General features: G+C 53.4%; 1 protein-coding gene across 1 annotated transcript in view; it reads left to right on the top strand.

Moving 5' to 3' along the window:
* LOC144733444 (DNA-binding protein RFX6-like) overlaps window positions 1-17,063 on the top strand; it is a 40,020-nt gene that overhangs the window by 9,781 nt on the left and 13,176 nt on the right. Inside the window, exons 5-14 of the mRNA XM_078615352.1 lie at window positions 71-148; window positions 4,426-4,453; window positions 5,201-5,308; window positions 7,002-7,079; window positions 9,945-10,058; window positions 11,461-11,510; window positions 13,200-13,359; window positions 14,101-14,251; window positions 14,962-15,071; window positions 16,589-16,706. Of these exons, the coding sequence (XP_078471478.1) occupies window positions 71-148; window positions 4,426-4,453; window positions 5,201-5,308; window positions 7,002-7,079; window positions 9,945-10,058; window positions 11,461-11,510; window positions 13,200-13,359; window positions 14,101-14,251; window positions 14,962-15,071; window positions 16,589-16,706 (995 nt within the window). The remainder of the gene's footprint in view (window positions 1-70; window positions 149-4,425; window positions 4,454-5,200; window positions 5,309-7,001; window positions 7,080-9,944; window positions 10,059-11,460; window positions 11,511-13,199; window positions 13,360-14,100; window positions 14,252-14,961; window positions 15,072-16,588; window positions 16,707-17,063) is intronic.

The raw sequence follows: 17,063 nt of genomic DNA, 5'->3' as shown, positions 1-17,063 counted from the left end.
GGCTGCACATTGCTGAAGCGTCACGTGCCCGCCCCGATCATACGGTTACCTGTCTGCGTGACCACCACAGGTACCACTACTACGGGATCGGTATCAAGGAGAGCAGCGAGTACTACCATGCCGTCTACTCGGGGAAGGGCCTCACCCGGTGAGCATCTTGAATCCACAGCGTGGGTTTGTTGTTTCAGTGAATTTCTTCATCCAGCCCAGATATCTTGGTCGACGGATCTCTGATTGCCTGGTGGCCATTCCTCAGAGCGAAAACTCAGCCTGGTGCCAAGGCCTTGACTTGCACAGCACCCAAGCTAAACTAAAATGAAACATTTTTTTTATTTGACCAGCTAAGGCCCCACTGAACTATGTAGCTCTTTTTTAGAAGTGATCTGGCTATCACAAACGATAGCTCAACGAAGTGGCTTATCGTCGCGTGGAAATTTCAGGCAGCCAAATGTTCTAAATGCGTGACGTTGATTCTAAATGTGGAGGGGAAAAACTGGAGGACCCATAGAAAAATCATCGCAACCACGGGGAGAGAGACACGCAAACTCCAAATACACAGCAGGCGTCAGGGTCGGGACTGCACCCACGACCTCCTGCATACCAGGCGAGGTAGTTAACTTCTCGCTACTGCGGCATCTTGAATTTAAAAGTGTGGCTCGGTGTTTTTGTGACTTTCTTCATCCATCCATCCAAGATATCTCGATAGACGGCTCTCCGATTGGCTGGTGACCATTCCTTGGATCTAGAATTCAGCCTGGTGCCAAGGCCTTGTAATGATGAATTAAAAATAGGTTTTACCCTTGCTGGCATAAATACAGGAGGCGTTAAGATCTTTAAACACCAAATGGATACCAATTACAAGTCATCAACGTCCTTATTAACCACACATACTTGTGGTGAAACATGCAAAGAAATGTGCTATGATAATAATGTATCCCATAGATATATTCATAATAAACGTTTTTGGGTTATTTCTCGTTATTTATAAATGTGTCGTAACCCTCCACCACCCGACACGGCCATTCAGCAAAAAAGTGTCACGTTGACAAAAGACAAAAAGTTCACTACTTTAGCCCACCGGTGTGTTGAAGAGTGAATCCCCAACCCAAAAACGTTTATTCTGAATAATATTGGTCGCGAAAGCCTGCGTGTTAAACCCACAGATATAGCTGCATTACCGGAGCGGTGAATGCGTTGGTGCTTGCATTGTCCTTGCACTGTTCGTTTTTTGGCGGCCTTTGATCAAGCACTGGTGAGAGACAACGCCGAAAAAGGGACAAGGGACTGTCTCTGGTGACGGCCAATCAGTTTCAAGGCCTACACTGTGGCTGACGCAGGCAGATGTGTAGTGTTGTGGATTCAGGAGACGTCAGAAACGGTTCTTGGAGGCAACACTGTTTATTAAAACACCTCGCTCGGCAGTACAGTCCCAGAACACTCAGGGTCACTGTCCTCCTGTACCACTGTCTGGGGAGGTACTGCCTCCGGGATCACGTGTCCTTACACAGGACTACACTCAGGCTCCTCTGGCTACGGGTGCCTGGGGGGAGGCGATTCTAGCTCGCCCTAGCCAGGGTGCGAGTTCCGACCATTGACCCACTTGACCCGGCCCTTACAAGGACGTCGGGCCAGAGGTTCCCAGGGTCTCACCACTGAGCCGCACTGAGTCCCTGACAAGGGCAGCGGGGCTGGGGGTCTCAGGGTCCTATCTAGCTGCTCTTCAGCTTCTGTCTTCGACTGGTCCTAGCCTGTAGAGAGGATCCTAGGACACCCCGCAGCCCCCACCCGTTGGGAGGGGTCCCGGGGGATCCCACGACAGCCCACAGCTCATTTACGCCCCTACAGATGCAATGTTGTCCTGTACATCTATGCTTCACCCGTCTGTGCTCAGCCTCACTTCAGCGTGGTGGAGATTACTCGCCCCTTTCACATATTTGTCTCTCGAACCTAAAATATGGAAGTTCTATTTTTGGCACATCCCGTCAGGCACACGGCCTCCTTGATTTGTTGTTTTAAGCAGCATTGGTTCAATCCAAGCAAACTCTGGACATGATTCGACATTCAGTGTCTCTTTAGCTGGTGAAGTGCCAGATATTTCTTGACAAGGACCCTCCCTCTGTCAGATAAGGGGCGCAACGGTGGCTAGGAGATGTTAACTACCTCGCCTGGTATACAGGAGGTCGTGGGTTCGATCCCGACACTGCCGCCTGTGGCTGTATATTTGGAGTTTGCGTGTCTCTCTCTCATCATCATCACGGTGGCTATGATATGTTAACTACTTCGCCTGGTGTACAGGAGGTCGTGGGTTCGATCCCGACCCTGACGACTGCTGTATACTTGGAGTTTGCGTGTCTCTCTTTCTCCGTGGTCGCGTGGATTTTTCTCCGGGTCCTCCGGGTTTTCCCCTACACGTTTCGAATCAACGTCACGCGTTTTCGAGTATTTGGCTGCGAAAGAACGTCCACGTGATTAGCCCACACTTCGTTGAGCTATCATTTGTGGCCAGGTCGCTTCTGAAAAAGAGATGTGTTATAGCTCAGTGGAATGAGGCGTGGTCAAGTGTGGTGAAGAAGTGTGGTGAATTTATGGTGAAGTGTGGTGAATTGTGGTGAAGCTTGGCTAACGGTACAGGCCTCCACGACCCACAAAGGGGCGTGTTGTTGTGGGGGTAGGGGGCAGGAGGCATCCCTCCAGCAGTGGATTGACCAGTTTTGTTGCCAGATAGAAGGGTAAAAAAACCAATTATCATAATTTTTTTACTGGCAAATGAGGTTCCCATAGAGCTGCCAATCACCATCACTTTCTCCATCTTCAATGAGCCACGGCGGGTTAATGATGCGGCGGTAGCTGTTAGGCTAATCGAGTTGTCAATGAGCTGGGCGGACTCAATCGAGGCAAGCAAGCAGCCCGCTGCTGCTGCTGCCGCTTGCTAATGGCTCCGTGGTTTCTTGTTGAAGCGCCGAGCCGGTGGCGGATGTGGGGGGTGGCCGATGTCGGGGCTCGTGGGGGGGGGGGGGGTGGCCGAGCGCCAGGCCAGATGGTGAAGATAACGGGGGGGCAGCTGAGGGTTGCTGCTGCTTGCTAGGGGCACTCAGTGCAGTGCAGTGTGTGCAGTGTGTGTGTGTGCAGTGTGTGTGTGTGTGCAGTGTGTGTGTGTGTGCAGTGTGTGTATGTGTGTGCAGTGTGTGTGTGCAGTGTGTGTGTGTGTGCAGTGTGTGTGTGTGCAGTGTGTGTGTGTGCAGTGTGCGTGTGTGTGCAGTTTGCGTAGCTGCAGTGTCTGCGTATCTGTATGAAAAAATAAAGTTTACATTTTTATTTTTTTATTTTTAATGATAGAAAATAATATTGTCATCGTTGTGACACAAGTATACCAGGTTTGCAGTCGATACCACATTGGGGAGTGGGTTAAAATTTAGTTACAAGATTTGAGGATACAACAACAACAGACAGAGTGAGTAAGCGTGTAAAAACATCTTTGGATTAGTTCACGCGAATATAAATGCGTCGTTCAACCCGCCACCACCCGACACAGCCAATCAGTGAGGTCTTGTCACGTTAACAAAACGTGGCCAATGAGTTACTAACTTCAGCACCTCCGGTGTGCTGGAGAGCAAACCCACAGCGTTGACAATCCGAGTTCGACGTTTCGCCGATTATTACAACGATCAGCTTCAACGGGCGAATCGTCACGAGTAATATACCTTCGGCGACGTTTCAGGCAGTTGTCCTTCTCGTGCCATGAAGAAGGGCCATTCCCCGAAACGTCGTCCATTACACGTTGACCCTTTTAAGCGCCACACCTCCGATTTCGCACGGTTCGCTACGTGTGGTGCGAAAAAAGTTAAGCTTTTTTTAGTAAGTAAAGAGTTGTTAGTAAGTAAGGAGTTGTTAGTGAGTAAGGAGTTATTATCGAGTAAGGAGTTGTTAGTAAGCAAGGAGTTGTTAGTAAGTAAGGACTTGTCCCTCGCTTTTTATTTGACGCGTGTGCGGCGATGGCGCAGCCGTCGATCGAGGGTCGAATTCGAACCGCGTCGTGTGATCGGCATCGCGCTCGCTGAAGGTGAATGCCTTCAGGGAAGTCGGGGACTGTGTTTACGCAACTGCGCACAATTCTGTGAGTCACTTATAACCGCTTTGCCGTTACTTATTGCCAATTATGGACTCAGACTATTATCCTATCATCTCGTAGAGTCCCTGGCGCGTAATAATATGCTACACAGTGGCAGTGGGGGTCGCAAAATGCAGATTTATTACTAATAAACCCCAATGATCCGATCGAGATTAGGGATTTCTATCAGATCATTGGGGGGGGGGGGGGCACGTGCCACCCCCCCCCCATGTGACATGTTCAGATCAATTTAAGATCATTCCGCCTCCCTGTGCCTTCTCAGTATTGGCTGCTCTGTCCCCTCTTTGTGTTTGCAGCTTTTCTGGGAGCAAGATTAAGAGTGAGGTAAGTTTAGCACATGGCAGGAGGCTTCACGCGACCAATAACAGCCATACATACGGGTGTTTATTGTTTGTTCGGTTAGATCGCGTTAGTATCTATAAAAGTGTCGTTAAACCCGCCGCCACCCGACACGGCCAATCAGTAAGGTTTGTCACGTAAACAGAACTTGACAATTCGTTACGAGTACAGCAACACCGGTGATGGATGCCCATTGTAATTTATATTCATTCATCAATCTCCACACAACTTAGCACGTGAAGTGACGTCCTCACATCTACCCCCTCTATTTAAGGCTACGAAACAGGAGGATTTCTCCACAAATCTGGCTGTCCGCCTGATGAAGCTGGTTGTAATTACTGGCGAAACGTCGTACTCAGAGTGTAAATGTTGTGGCTTGGCTGTCCAACACACAACCGGCGTTGCTACGTGTCTATGTGTGTCTGTGTGTATGGGGAGCGGTGGTGTTTTGGTTAGAGCGTTGCGCTACAAACCCGGCGACCTGAGTTCGATTCCCGCTCACGGCCAACACGAGTGACGATTATCTGAACCAGTCTTGGGCCTCCCCTAGGTCGACTCGGCTTCAAATGAGTACCTGGTGCGGCCGGGGAGACAAAGGCGTCCGGGTGTGGTTCTGGGCACCCACCCCAATTGTGCACCGTGCCGGCCTTCACGGGGTGCTACTCGCTAACAGCGCTTGCCCCAACAGTCCGCTGAAGGCTACACGGGGGACCTTTGTCTGTGTGTGCACAGGGAGGCTTCACGCGTAAATACTCGCTGAGCTCCAAAACCGGCACTCTCCTTCCAGAGTTCCCCAGCGCCCGCCACCTCATCCTACCTGCGTCCGTGACCAGAGACAAGGTGAGAGATAGGGACACACAGAGACACACAGAGACAGAGACACACAGAGACAGAGACACACAGAGACACACAGAGACAGAGACAGAGACACACAGAGACAGAGACACACAGAGACAGAGACACACAGAGACAAGGTGAGAGACAGGGACACACAGAGACAGAGACACACAGAGACAGAGACACACAGAGACAGAGACACACAGAGACAGAGACACACAGAGACACACAGAGACAGAGACACACAGAGACAAGGTGAGAGACAGGGACACACAGAGACAGAGACACACCGAGACAGAGACACACAGAGACAGAGACAGACAGAGACAGAGACACACAGAGACACACAGAGACAGACAGAGACACACAGAGACAGACAGAGACAAGGTGAGAGACAGGGACACACAGAGACACACAGAGACAGAGACACACAGAGACAGATAAAGACAAGGTGAGAGACAGGGACACACAGAGACACACAGAGACAGAGACACACAGAGACAGAGACACACAGAGACAGAGACACTCGGAGACAGACAGAGACAGAGACACACAGAGACAGACAGAGACACACAGAGACAGAGACACACAGAGACAGAGACACACAGTCTCACACAGAGACAGAGACATACAGAGACACACAGAGACACACAGAGACAGACAGAGACAAGGTGAGAGACAGGGACACACAGAGACACACAGAGCCAGCGACACACAGAGACAGACAGAGACAGAGACACACAGAGACAGACAGAGACACACAGAGACAGAGACACACAGAGACAGAGACACACAGAGACAGAGACACACAGAGACACACAGAGACAGAGACATACAGAGACACACAGAGACACACAGAGACAGACAGAGACAAGGTGAGAGACAGGGACACACAGAGACACACAGAGACAGAGACACACAGAGACAGAGACACACAGAGACAGAGACACACAGAGACACACAGAGACAGAGACAGAGACACACAGAGACACACAGAGACAGAGACACACAGAGACAAGGTGAGAGACAGGGACACACAGAGACACACAGAGACAGAGACACACAGAGACACACAGAGACAGAGACACACAGAGACAAGGTGAGAGACAGGGACACACAGAGACACACAGAGACAGAGACACACAGAGACAGACAGAGACAGAGACACACAGAGACAGAGACACACAGAGACAGAGACACACAGAGACACAAAAAGACAGAGACACACAAAGACACACAGAGACAGACAGAGACAAGGTGAGAGACAGGGACACCACACAGACACACACAGAAACAGAGACACACAGAGACAGAGACACACAGAGACAGAGACAGACAGAGACAGAGACACACAGAGACAGACAAAGACAAGGTGAGAGATAGGGACACACAGAGACACACAGAGACAGAGACACACAGAGACAGAGACACACAGAGACACACAGAGACAGGGACACACAGAGACACACAGAGACACACAGAACCAGCGACACACAGAGACAGACAGAGACAACGGGGGGGGGGGGGGGGGGGGCGCATTCCGCGTTGTGCGAACATCGTTCCCGAGTACAAGAACGGCGTCGTAGCGACATCGCGCTGATCGGGGGACTCGCCTCCCCCTACCCAGTTGAATCCACGGCGCTGTTACGCACGCGGGTGACCTCTCGCGCCTCCTGTGCGTGCGTGCGTGGGCCAGGCCGACACGCTGATCACGATGTACAAGACCCACTGCCAGTGCATCCTGGACAATGCCATCAACGGCAACTTTGAGGAGGTGAGCTTATGATTCCAAAGAACACAGGATGAGATGTTACTATCCTTTGTGCAAGCACTTCCAAGAGTTCATGAACAGTGAGCCTGGTGAAATTTTGGGAGCGCATCGTCAGTAGTGAACCTTTGGTTCCTAGGGTGTTTCGGCCTTTCACACTATACACCCTCCCCAAAGGCGGCCAGCGACAGGGTGATCAATCCTACGCTTGCGTCCCATTCCCAATTAGTCATAGGAGTTGCCTTGTTGTTGATAGCCAACATCCCATCGTCATCGTCATCGTCGTCATCGTCGTTATTATCATTATTTCCCGCACCTCCGATTTGCACGGTTGGTTACGTACGGTGCGAAAGAGGTTCAACGTACGTCATTATCAGCAGCCAGAGCAGCAGCATTGTTGTCAAACATTATCATCATCACGATCCTCAGACATTCATCATCAGCAGCAGCCGCACCATTATAATCGTTAGCAGCTGCAGCAGCAGGATCAACATGTCTGTAGCATATTCATCAGATCGCCATAGTCGTTCATCATTGTCACATTCATCATCATCATCATGAACCGCACCTCCGATTAGCCCGGTTGGCTACGTATGGCGCGAAAGAAGTGCAACATACTGTACATACATACATGAACGTCGTCAATAACGTTGTAATTCAAAGCATCTTTTCCAAAACCCGATCGTTCAACACATTGGCTGACATCATCACGATCACCACCACCAACATCATCATCATCGCCATCGCCACCACCACAATCATCATCATCATCATCGCCATCACCACCACCACCAACATCATCATCATCGCCATCGCCACCACCACCAACATCATCATCATCATCGCCATCGCCACCACCACCAACATCATCATCATCACCATCGCTATCGCCACCACCAACATCATCATCATCATCGCCATCGCAACCACCACCACCACCACCAACATCATCATCATCATCATCATCGCCATCGCCACCACCACAATCATCATCATCATCATCGCCATCACCACCACCACCAACATCATCATCATCATCGCCATCGCCATCGCCACCACCACCAACATCATCATCATCATCGCCATCGCCACCACCACCAACATCATCATCATCATCGCCATCGCAACCACCACCACCACCAACATCATCATCATCGCCATCGCAACCACCACCACCAACATCATCATCGCCATCGCCACCACCACCAACATCATCATCACCATCGCCATCGCCACCACCACCAACATCATCATCATCATCATCATCGCCATCGCCACCACCACCAACATCAGCATCATCATCGCCATCGCCACCACCACCAACATCATTATAATCATCATCATCGCCACCACCACCAACATCATCATCATCACCACCACCACCACCATCATCATCAACATCGCCATCGCCACCACCACCAACATCATCATCATCATCGCCATCGCCACCACCACCAACATCATCATCATCATCGCCATCGCAACCACCACCACCACCAACATCATCATCATCGCCATCGCAACCACCACCACCAACATCATCATCGCCATCGCCACCACCACCAACATCATCATCACCATCGCCATCGCCACCACCACCAACATCATCATCATCATCATCGCCATCGCCACCACCACCAACATCAGCATCATCATCGCCATCGCCACCACCACCAACATCATTATAATCATCATCATCGCCACCACCACCAACATCATCATCATCACCACCACCACCACCATCATCATCAACATCGCCATCGCCACCACCACCAACATCATCATCATCATCATCATCGCCATCGCCACCACCACCAACATCAGCATCATCATCATCATCGCCACCACCACCAACATCAGCATCATCATCATCATCGCCACCACCACCAACATCATCATCATCACCACCACCACCACCATCATCATCACCATCGCCATCGCCACCACCACCAACATCATCATCATCACCATCGCCATCGCCACCACCACCAACATCATCATCATCATCGCCATCGCCATCGCCACCACCACCAACATCATCATCATCATCGCCATCGCCACCACCACCAACATCATCATCATCATCGCCATCGCAACCACCACCACCACCAACATCATCATCATCGCCATCGCAACCACCACCACCAACATCATCATCGCCATCGCCACCACCACCAACATCATCATCACCATCGCCATCGCCACCACCACCAACATCATCATCATCATCATCATCATCGCCATCGCCACCACCACCAACATCAGCATCATCATCGCCATCGCCACCACCACCAACATCATTATAATCATCATCATCGCCACCACCACCAACATCATCATCATCACCACCACCACCACCATCATCATCACCATCGCCATCGCCACCACCACCAACATCATCATCATCATCATCGCCATCGCCACCACCACCAACATCAGCATCATCATCATCATCGCCACCACCACCAACATCAGCATCATCATCATCATCATCATCATCGCCACCACCACCAACATCATCATCATCACCACCACCACCACCACCATCATCATCACCATCGCCATCGCCACCACCACCAACATCATCATCATCACCATCGCCATCGCCACCACCACCAACATCATCATCATCATCGCCATCGCCACCACCACCAACATCATTATAATCATCATCATCGCCACCACCACCAACATCATCATCATCACCACCACCACCACCACCATCATCATCATCATCGCCATTGCCACCACCACCACCAACATCATCATAATCGCCATCGCCACCACCACCAACATCATCATAATCGCCATCGCCACCGCCACGCTCACATCGTGGTCGCCGTCCTTATCGTTTGGCCTCCTCGTCCGCAGATCCAGAACTTCTTGCTGCACTTCTGGCAGGGCATGCCCAGCCACCTGCTGCCCCTCCTGGAGGAAGTCGCCGTGGTGGACGTCGTCTGCGTCTGCGACTCCATCCTGTACAAGGTCCGCCCGGCCGAGACAAGTTTGTTCCGTTGCATCGGTCGAGGGCCGACATTCATCCAGCAGTGGGTAGATCACGGCCGATGTGACGATAACCGCGATGAGACAGGATGTGGCCGGGTGGTTACATTTTTGTTTTAAACTCTTTTATTTTATTTTACCAGGTAAGGCTCACTCGAGCAATGTAGCTCTTTTTAACACGCGACCTGGCCACAAATGATAACTCAACGATGTGGCTTGTCACGTGGACATTTATAGCGGACAAATACTCTAAATGCGTGGGGAAAAACTGGAGGATCTGGAGATAATTCCACGTAGCCACGGGGAGCACATGAAAACTCCAATTATATACATTTTGATTTAAAGCTTTCGTGACTGCAGGGATTCATATTCTTGGTTCTTTCGGTAAAGTCATGTAGAAGGGAAATAATAAAATAATATAAATATAAAACAATAAAAATTCTCACGACGTTTCGACTGCAACACACCTGATGATGATTGCTTGTGTTGCAGTCGAAACGTCGTGATAATTTTTATTGTTTTATATTTATATTATTTTATTATTTCCCTTCCAATTATACAGTTTAGCAATGTTGTGGATTTACTCTCCAACACACCAGTGGGCTGAAGTAGTCACTAATTGGCACGTTTTTGTTTACGTATTAATTTGCTGTATCGGGTGGTGGTGGGATAACGACACATTTATATATTTACGCGCCCTAACCCAAAAAAAACTTTCATATGAATCCAAATATACAGCAAGCGTCAGGGTCGTGATCGAACCCACGACCTCCCGTATAGCAGGCGAGGTAGTTAACATCTCCTAGCCACCGCGGCACAATTAAATAACCCAGGAAGCTGTGCTCACACGTTCCATGGCGTCGCAGGCTTTTGTCCGAGCGTGTGCCGCTGGACGGGAGGTGGGGGGGGGAGGTGCTTGGCGACGCCGTCGGCACCGTCAGCCTCGTCGCGCTGGGCGTGGCTTGCACGGGGGGTTTCCCACCTTCGGGAGGGAGCAGCAGCAACAGGTTATAGGGGCGGCCGTTATAGGGGCGGCCGTCAATCCTTTTTGAACAGGGCCACAAAACGCCGACCGCTTGCAGGAGGGGTTTCCCACCTTCGGGAGGCAGCAGCAACAGGTTATAGGGGTGGCCGTTGTAGGGGCGGCCGTTATAGGGGCGGAGGTTATTGGGGGAGGACGTTATCGGGGGCGGCCGTTATAAGGGTCGACCGTCAAAATTTTTTTTCACGGGGCCCAAAAACGTCGACCGGCCGAACACACGATTCAATGGAATGACATCGTCGGGGTTGCGGACTTCCCAGTGGAGCGACGGACAGCACCGTGGGATCGTCCCCGGCACCGACGGCGTTGTCCCCCTCCCCCCCCCCGTGCCGTCGTCTGCAGGTGCTCACTGATGTCCTCATCCCGGGAACGATGCAGGAAATGCCGGACAGGTTCGTGGAGTTTTCCCACCTCAACATCCACCACCACCCCCACCGCAACCACCACCCCCTTCCCCCGGGCCCCGTCAACCGCACGTTGTCCGACGTTTCGCTCCACACCCTCTGGAGGAGTAGCTGCTGGCACGTGGGGGATAGTTTGCGGCGGGTCTATGGCACTCTCTACCCTCCCATACCTTTCTCTTCCTCTCTCTTCTCCCTCTCTCGCACGCGCCTTCGAATTCACTCGCTCGCATCTCCCGTTACTTTGAGAGCAGCGCACGCCGGTTATTTTCTGTTCCTTCACTCGCTGTTGTGTCTTGCTGCTGCTGCTGCTGTTGTTAAAACTATATAATAACAGTAGTAATTGTGGGGTCAGATCCTGCCATATTTGTTGCCTTGCTTTAACATAAACGCGAGCACTACGAACCCGGTGACCCGAGTTCGATTCCCGCTCACGGCCAACATCGGTGACGATTATCTGAACCGGTCCTGGGTGCGGTGTGTAGTAAACATCGCCACTGGGGAGACAAAGGCGGTCAGGCGTGGTTCTCGCCACCCACACTCGGCCGGTCTTCATAGGTGCTCGCTAACAGCACTTGCCCCAACAGTCCGTTAAGGCTATATAGGGAAGGGGGGGTCTTTGTCTTTGTGCATGCGTGTGCATGCGTGTGTGTGCATGCGTGTCGCAGAGCCGTTGTACGCGTGGTTTTGTGACAATCGCATCGAAAGTTGAGCGGCCACCAGCCCCTCGCGCCACGAGGATTACCAGCCGATTGGCATCGCCCTTCCCCCTGATGGCCACAGCCCACAGCCACCGCACGCAGGCCAAGGGAGGTGCGGGTTAGACTGGTAGGAACCACCTGGTTCCACCAGCCCACAGGAGATTATTGTGTCCGTCCGTCGTGCAGGGAGGGGCTGGGTGGGGAGGGTGGGGCTGGGTGGGGGTGAGAGGGGTGGGGCTGGGTGGGGAGGGGCTGGTCACCCCGTGGTGCCCTTATAAAACTCAACGTTTAACCTACTCACGCCGGCTTGTGCCCGCCCTCACAGTCGGCCATATTTGCGGAATACACCACGCCGCCGTTGACCCTGGCCATTGACCGAGCAACCCAACGTTCCTACCAGCTCCCTCCGCAGGAGGAATGTGTTTTTGCCGGCGATTTCAGTCGGTCGTCGCACAGCACCTGGGTCTGTGCCCTGACCTCATGCACTTCGCTCGGCACATCAGTCACGCTCGTCTATGTACGGTGCAAAATGAGTTTGAAGTGCACACGTGCACACGTGCGTGGCGCGCCTGGTGTGCACCCCCCTGGCCTCGTCCTGCCAGCGGCGAGCCCTCCGCACGTTACGTCACGGCGTCTAGGTGCACCCAGCCTGGCGCAAGCGCCGTCGTCGCCGTCGTCGTCAGCGCCGCTTAGTTTGGCGAACGGCGGCCGCAGTTTGACGTTGTTGTTGTTTCGATTTAAAGCTTTCGTGACGGCAGGGATTCATCTTCTTGGTTCTTTCGGTAAAGTCACGTAGAATGGAAATAATAAAATAATTAAAATAAACATAATAATTTCATCATGTTTATTCTTTATTTGTATTATTTCCATTCTACGTGACTTTACCGAAAGAACCAAGAAGTTGTTTTTGTTGTTGATGCAGAGGCAGTTGTTGATGACGCCGTTATTGTTGTTGTTGTTGTCGTCGTCGTCATCGCAGCCTGCTGGTGGACGTGCGGGGGCTGGCGCGCCACTGGGACCGCTGGGCCAGCTCGTCGCTGGAGACGCTGCCAGCGCTGCTCTCCGAGCGCAAGCTGCCCATCGCCAGGCGCTTCTCGGCGTCGCTCAAGCGGCAGACGTCGTTCCTGCACCTGGCGCAGGTGAGGGCGGGAGGGCGGGTGGGTAGAGGGGTGTGGAGCTGAACCCCCAGGGAGGGTAGAGGGATGTGGGGCTGAACCCCCAGGGAGGGTAGAGGGATGTGGGGCTGAACCCCTAGGAAGGGTAGAGGGATGTGGAGCTGAACCCCTAGGGGGGTAGAGGGATGTGGGGCTGAGCCCCTAGGGGGGTAGAGGGATGTGGAGCTGAACCCCCAGGGAGGGTAGAGGGATGTGGAGCTGAACTCCCAGGGAGGGTAGAGGGATGTGGAGCTGAACCCCTAGGGAGGGTAGAGGGATGTGGAGCTGAACCCCCAGGGAGGGTAGATGGATGTGGAGCTGAACCCCTAAGGGGGTAGAGGGATGTGGGGCTGAACCCCTAGGGAGGGTAGAGGGACGTGGAGCTGAACCCCCAGGGAGGGTAGAGGGATGTGGAGCTGAACCCCTAGGGGGGTAGAGGGATGTGGGGCTGAACCCCTAGGGAGGGTAGAGGGACGTGGAGCTGAACCCCCAGGGAGGGTAGAGGGACGTGGAGCTGAACCCCCAGGGAGGTTAGAGGGATGTGGAACTGAACCCCCTAGGGAGGGTAGAGGGATGTGTTGCTGATGCGAGGTGTGTGATCGCGGGACATGGCGTGCCGAACGCTTTTCCGATACGGTCCGAGCCGCTGTCGTTCCAATCTTTTTGCCGCCCCCCCCTCCCATGCTTCTCTGCCCTTCCTTCCCCCCCCCCGCCGCCACGGGTCAGATCGCGCGGCCGACGCTGTTGGACCAGGCGACGGTGAGCGCGATGGTGCGCGACGTGGAGAGCGTGGACCTCAACTCGCTCGGCTCGCAGGCGCTGCTCATGCCGCCCGGCGGTGCCGCCGACGACCCCGAGTTCGACTCCGACCCCGAGTGTGGGTTGCGGAGTTGCTTCCGCCATACGCGCGACACCCCCCCCCCCCCGTGACGATCGTTGACATCGTCGTCATCGTCACGATCCGCAAGGCGAACGGGAACCGTATGTGTCCGCTGCGCTGTTTCGTGATGACGACAATTTCACGCGTCGTCTTGAAGATGTGTGGAATGCGATGCGGTGACCACCGACTTCGTTCGATGGCCCAGCCGTCCATTACCAATTGATGCCGCATAACAGAACTTCTGCTGTAATATTATGATGATGACGGCTATACGAATTTTTTATACTGGTAGGAACCTCCTGGTTACACCAGCCCACAGGGGATTATTGTGTCCGTCGGGCAGGGAGGGGCTGGGTGAGGAGGAGAGGGTGGAGAGGGGCTGGGTGGGGACGGTGGGGCTGGGTGGGGAGGGTGCGGAGGGGCTGGGTGGGGAAGTGCTGGGTGGGGAGGGTGGGGCTGGGTGGCAGGTGGGGCTGGGTGGGGAGGGGCTGGTCACCCCGTGGTGCCCTTATAAAACTCAACGTTTCACCTACTCACGCCGGCTTGTGCCCGCCCTCACAGTCGGGCATATTTGCGGAATACACCACGCCGCCGTTGACCCTGGCCATTGACCGAGCAACCCAACGTTCCTACCAGCTCCCTCCGCAGGAGTAATGTGTTATGTGTGTGCGTCACGTGTCCCCCTTTGTGTACCCACGTGTCTACAGATGACTCGGTGGTTGTGTTCCAAGAGTTGAGGGATCTGCTAAAGAGCGGTGCCACGGTGGAGGCGTTCATCGAGTGGCTGGACCAGGTCCTGGAGAACCGGGTGATCAAGGTCCCCTGACGCACACAAAGACAAAGATCCCCCGTATAGCCTCAACATACTTTTGGGGCAAGTGCTGCGAGCGAGTAGCGCCTGTGAAGTCCCGCGCAGGTACCCGAGGGTGGTGGGTGGCCAGCACCGCACCCGACCGCCTTTGTCTCCCCATTGGCGATGTTTATTACACACCGAACCAGGTACTCATTTGAGGCCGAGTTGACCTAGGGGATGCCCAGGACCGGTTCACTGGTGTTGGTGGCCGTGAGCGGGACTCAAACTGGGGTCGCCGGGCTCGTAGCGGAGCGTGACAACCACCACACCACCGCTCCCCGCTGATACACACACACAGTACACGCACACACACACACAGTACACACACACACAGTACACGCACACACACACAGTACACGCACACACACACAGTACACGCACACACACACACACAGTACACGCACATACACACACAGTGCACGCACACACACAGTACACGCACACACACACACAGTACACGCACACACACACACAGTACACGCACACACAGTACACGCACACACACAGTACACGCACACACACACACAGTACACACACACACAGTACACGCACACACACACAGTACACGCACACACACACAGTACACGCACACACACACAGTACACGCACATACACACACAGTGCACGCACACACACAGTACACGCACACAAACACAGTACACGCACACACACACAGTACACGCACACACACACAGTACACGCACACACACACACACACAGTACACGCACACACACACAGTACACGCACACACTCACAGTACACGCACACACACACATAGTACACGCTCACACACACAGTACACGCACACACACAGTACACGCACACAAACACAGTACACGCACACACACACAGTACACACACACACAGTACACGCACACACACACACAGTACACACACACACAGTACACGCACACACACACAGTACACGCACACACACACAGTACACGCACACACACACAGTACACGCACATACACACACAGTGCACGCACACACACAGTACACGCACACAAACACAGTACACGCACACACACACAGTACACGCACACACACACAGTACACGCACACACACACACACACAGTACACGCACACACACACAGTACACGCACACACACACACACACAGTACACGCACACACACACAGTACACGCACACACATACAGTACACGCACACACACACAGTACACGCACGCACACCCACGTGTTTATTTGAGTCCACCTAAAAAAAAAACACAGAGGTCACGTCGGAAACCGATACGGAGCAGAGGGAAAGCACACAAACTCCGCACACGGTGTCACGGCCTGCACCGGGACCGCGAACCCAGGCCCCCCTCCTCCCCCCTTTTCGCCGAGTGGCACAAGCGTCACCACCGCCACCCTGGCGCCCTCTCGAGCCTTTCCGCAGCGGGCAAGGCTGGCGACGCGGATGAGTGGGGGGTCACAGCTTTACCATCGCCCTCGCCTATGTGTCGTCCGAGCAGCCGAGCAAGCAGAACGGGCGCACGCTGAAGAAGAGGGCTCAGGACTTCCTGTTGCGCTGGAGTTTCTTCGGGGCGCGCGTCATGCACGGCCTCACGCTCAACAACGCCTCCAGCTTCGGTGAGCGCGGGCCTATCGTCGCCGGCGGGGCTCCTCCGAGACCCGGGGAGCTAGGCAGGAGGGAGTAGATAGTCGAGCAGGGAGGTCGGTCGGTCGGCCTGTCCCGGTGCCAACGTTGGCGCAGCGTGGTTGAGATCGTTGGACCATAATAGAGGTTTTTTGGGGGGTAAATATAATAATGTGTGGATAAACCCGTCACCACCCGACACAGCCAATTTAATGAGGTTGTGTCACGTGAACAGAACGTGGCCAATTCGTCACTAGTACAGCAACACCGGTTGTGTGTTGGAGAGCCTAGCCACAACATTTACAATCTGAGTACGACGTTTCGCAAGTTATTATGACCGGCTTCACCAG

The sequence above is a fragment of the Lampetra planeri genome, chromosome 47, assembly GCF_965212315.1.
Source record: "Lampetra planeri chromosome 47, kcLamPlan1.2.h2, whole genome shotgun sequence".
In the NCBI taxonomy this organism is placed as follows: domain Eukaryota; kingdom Metazoa; phylum Chordata; class Hyperoartia; order Petromyzontiformes; family Petromyzontidae; genus Lampetra; species Lampetra planeri.
This window is presented reverse-complemented; position numbering and strand designations above follow the sequence as displayed.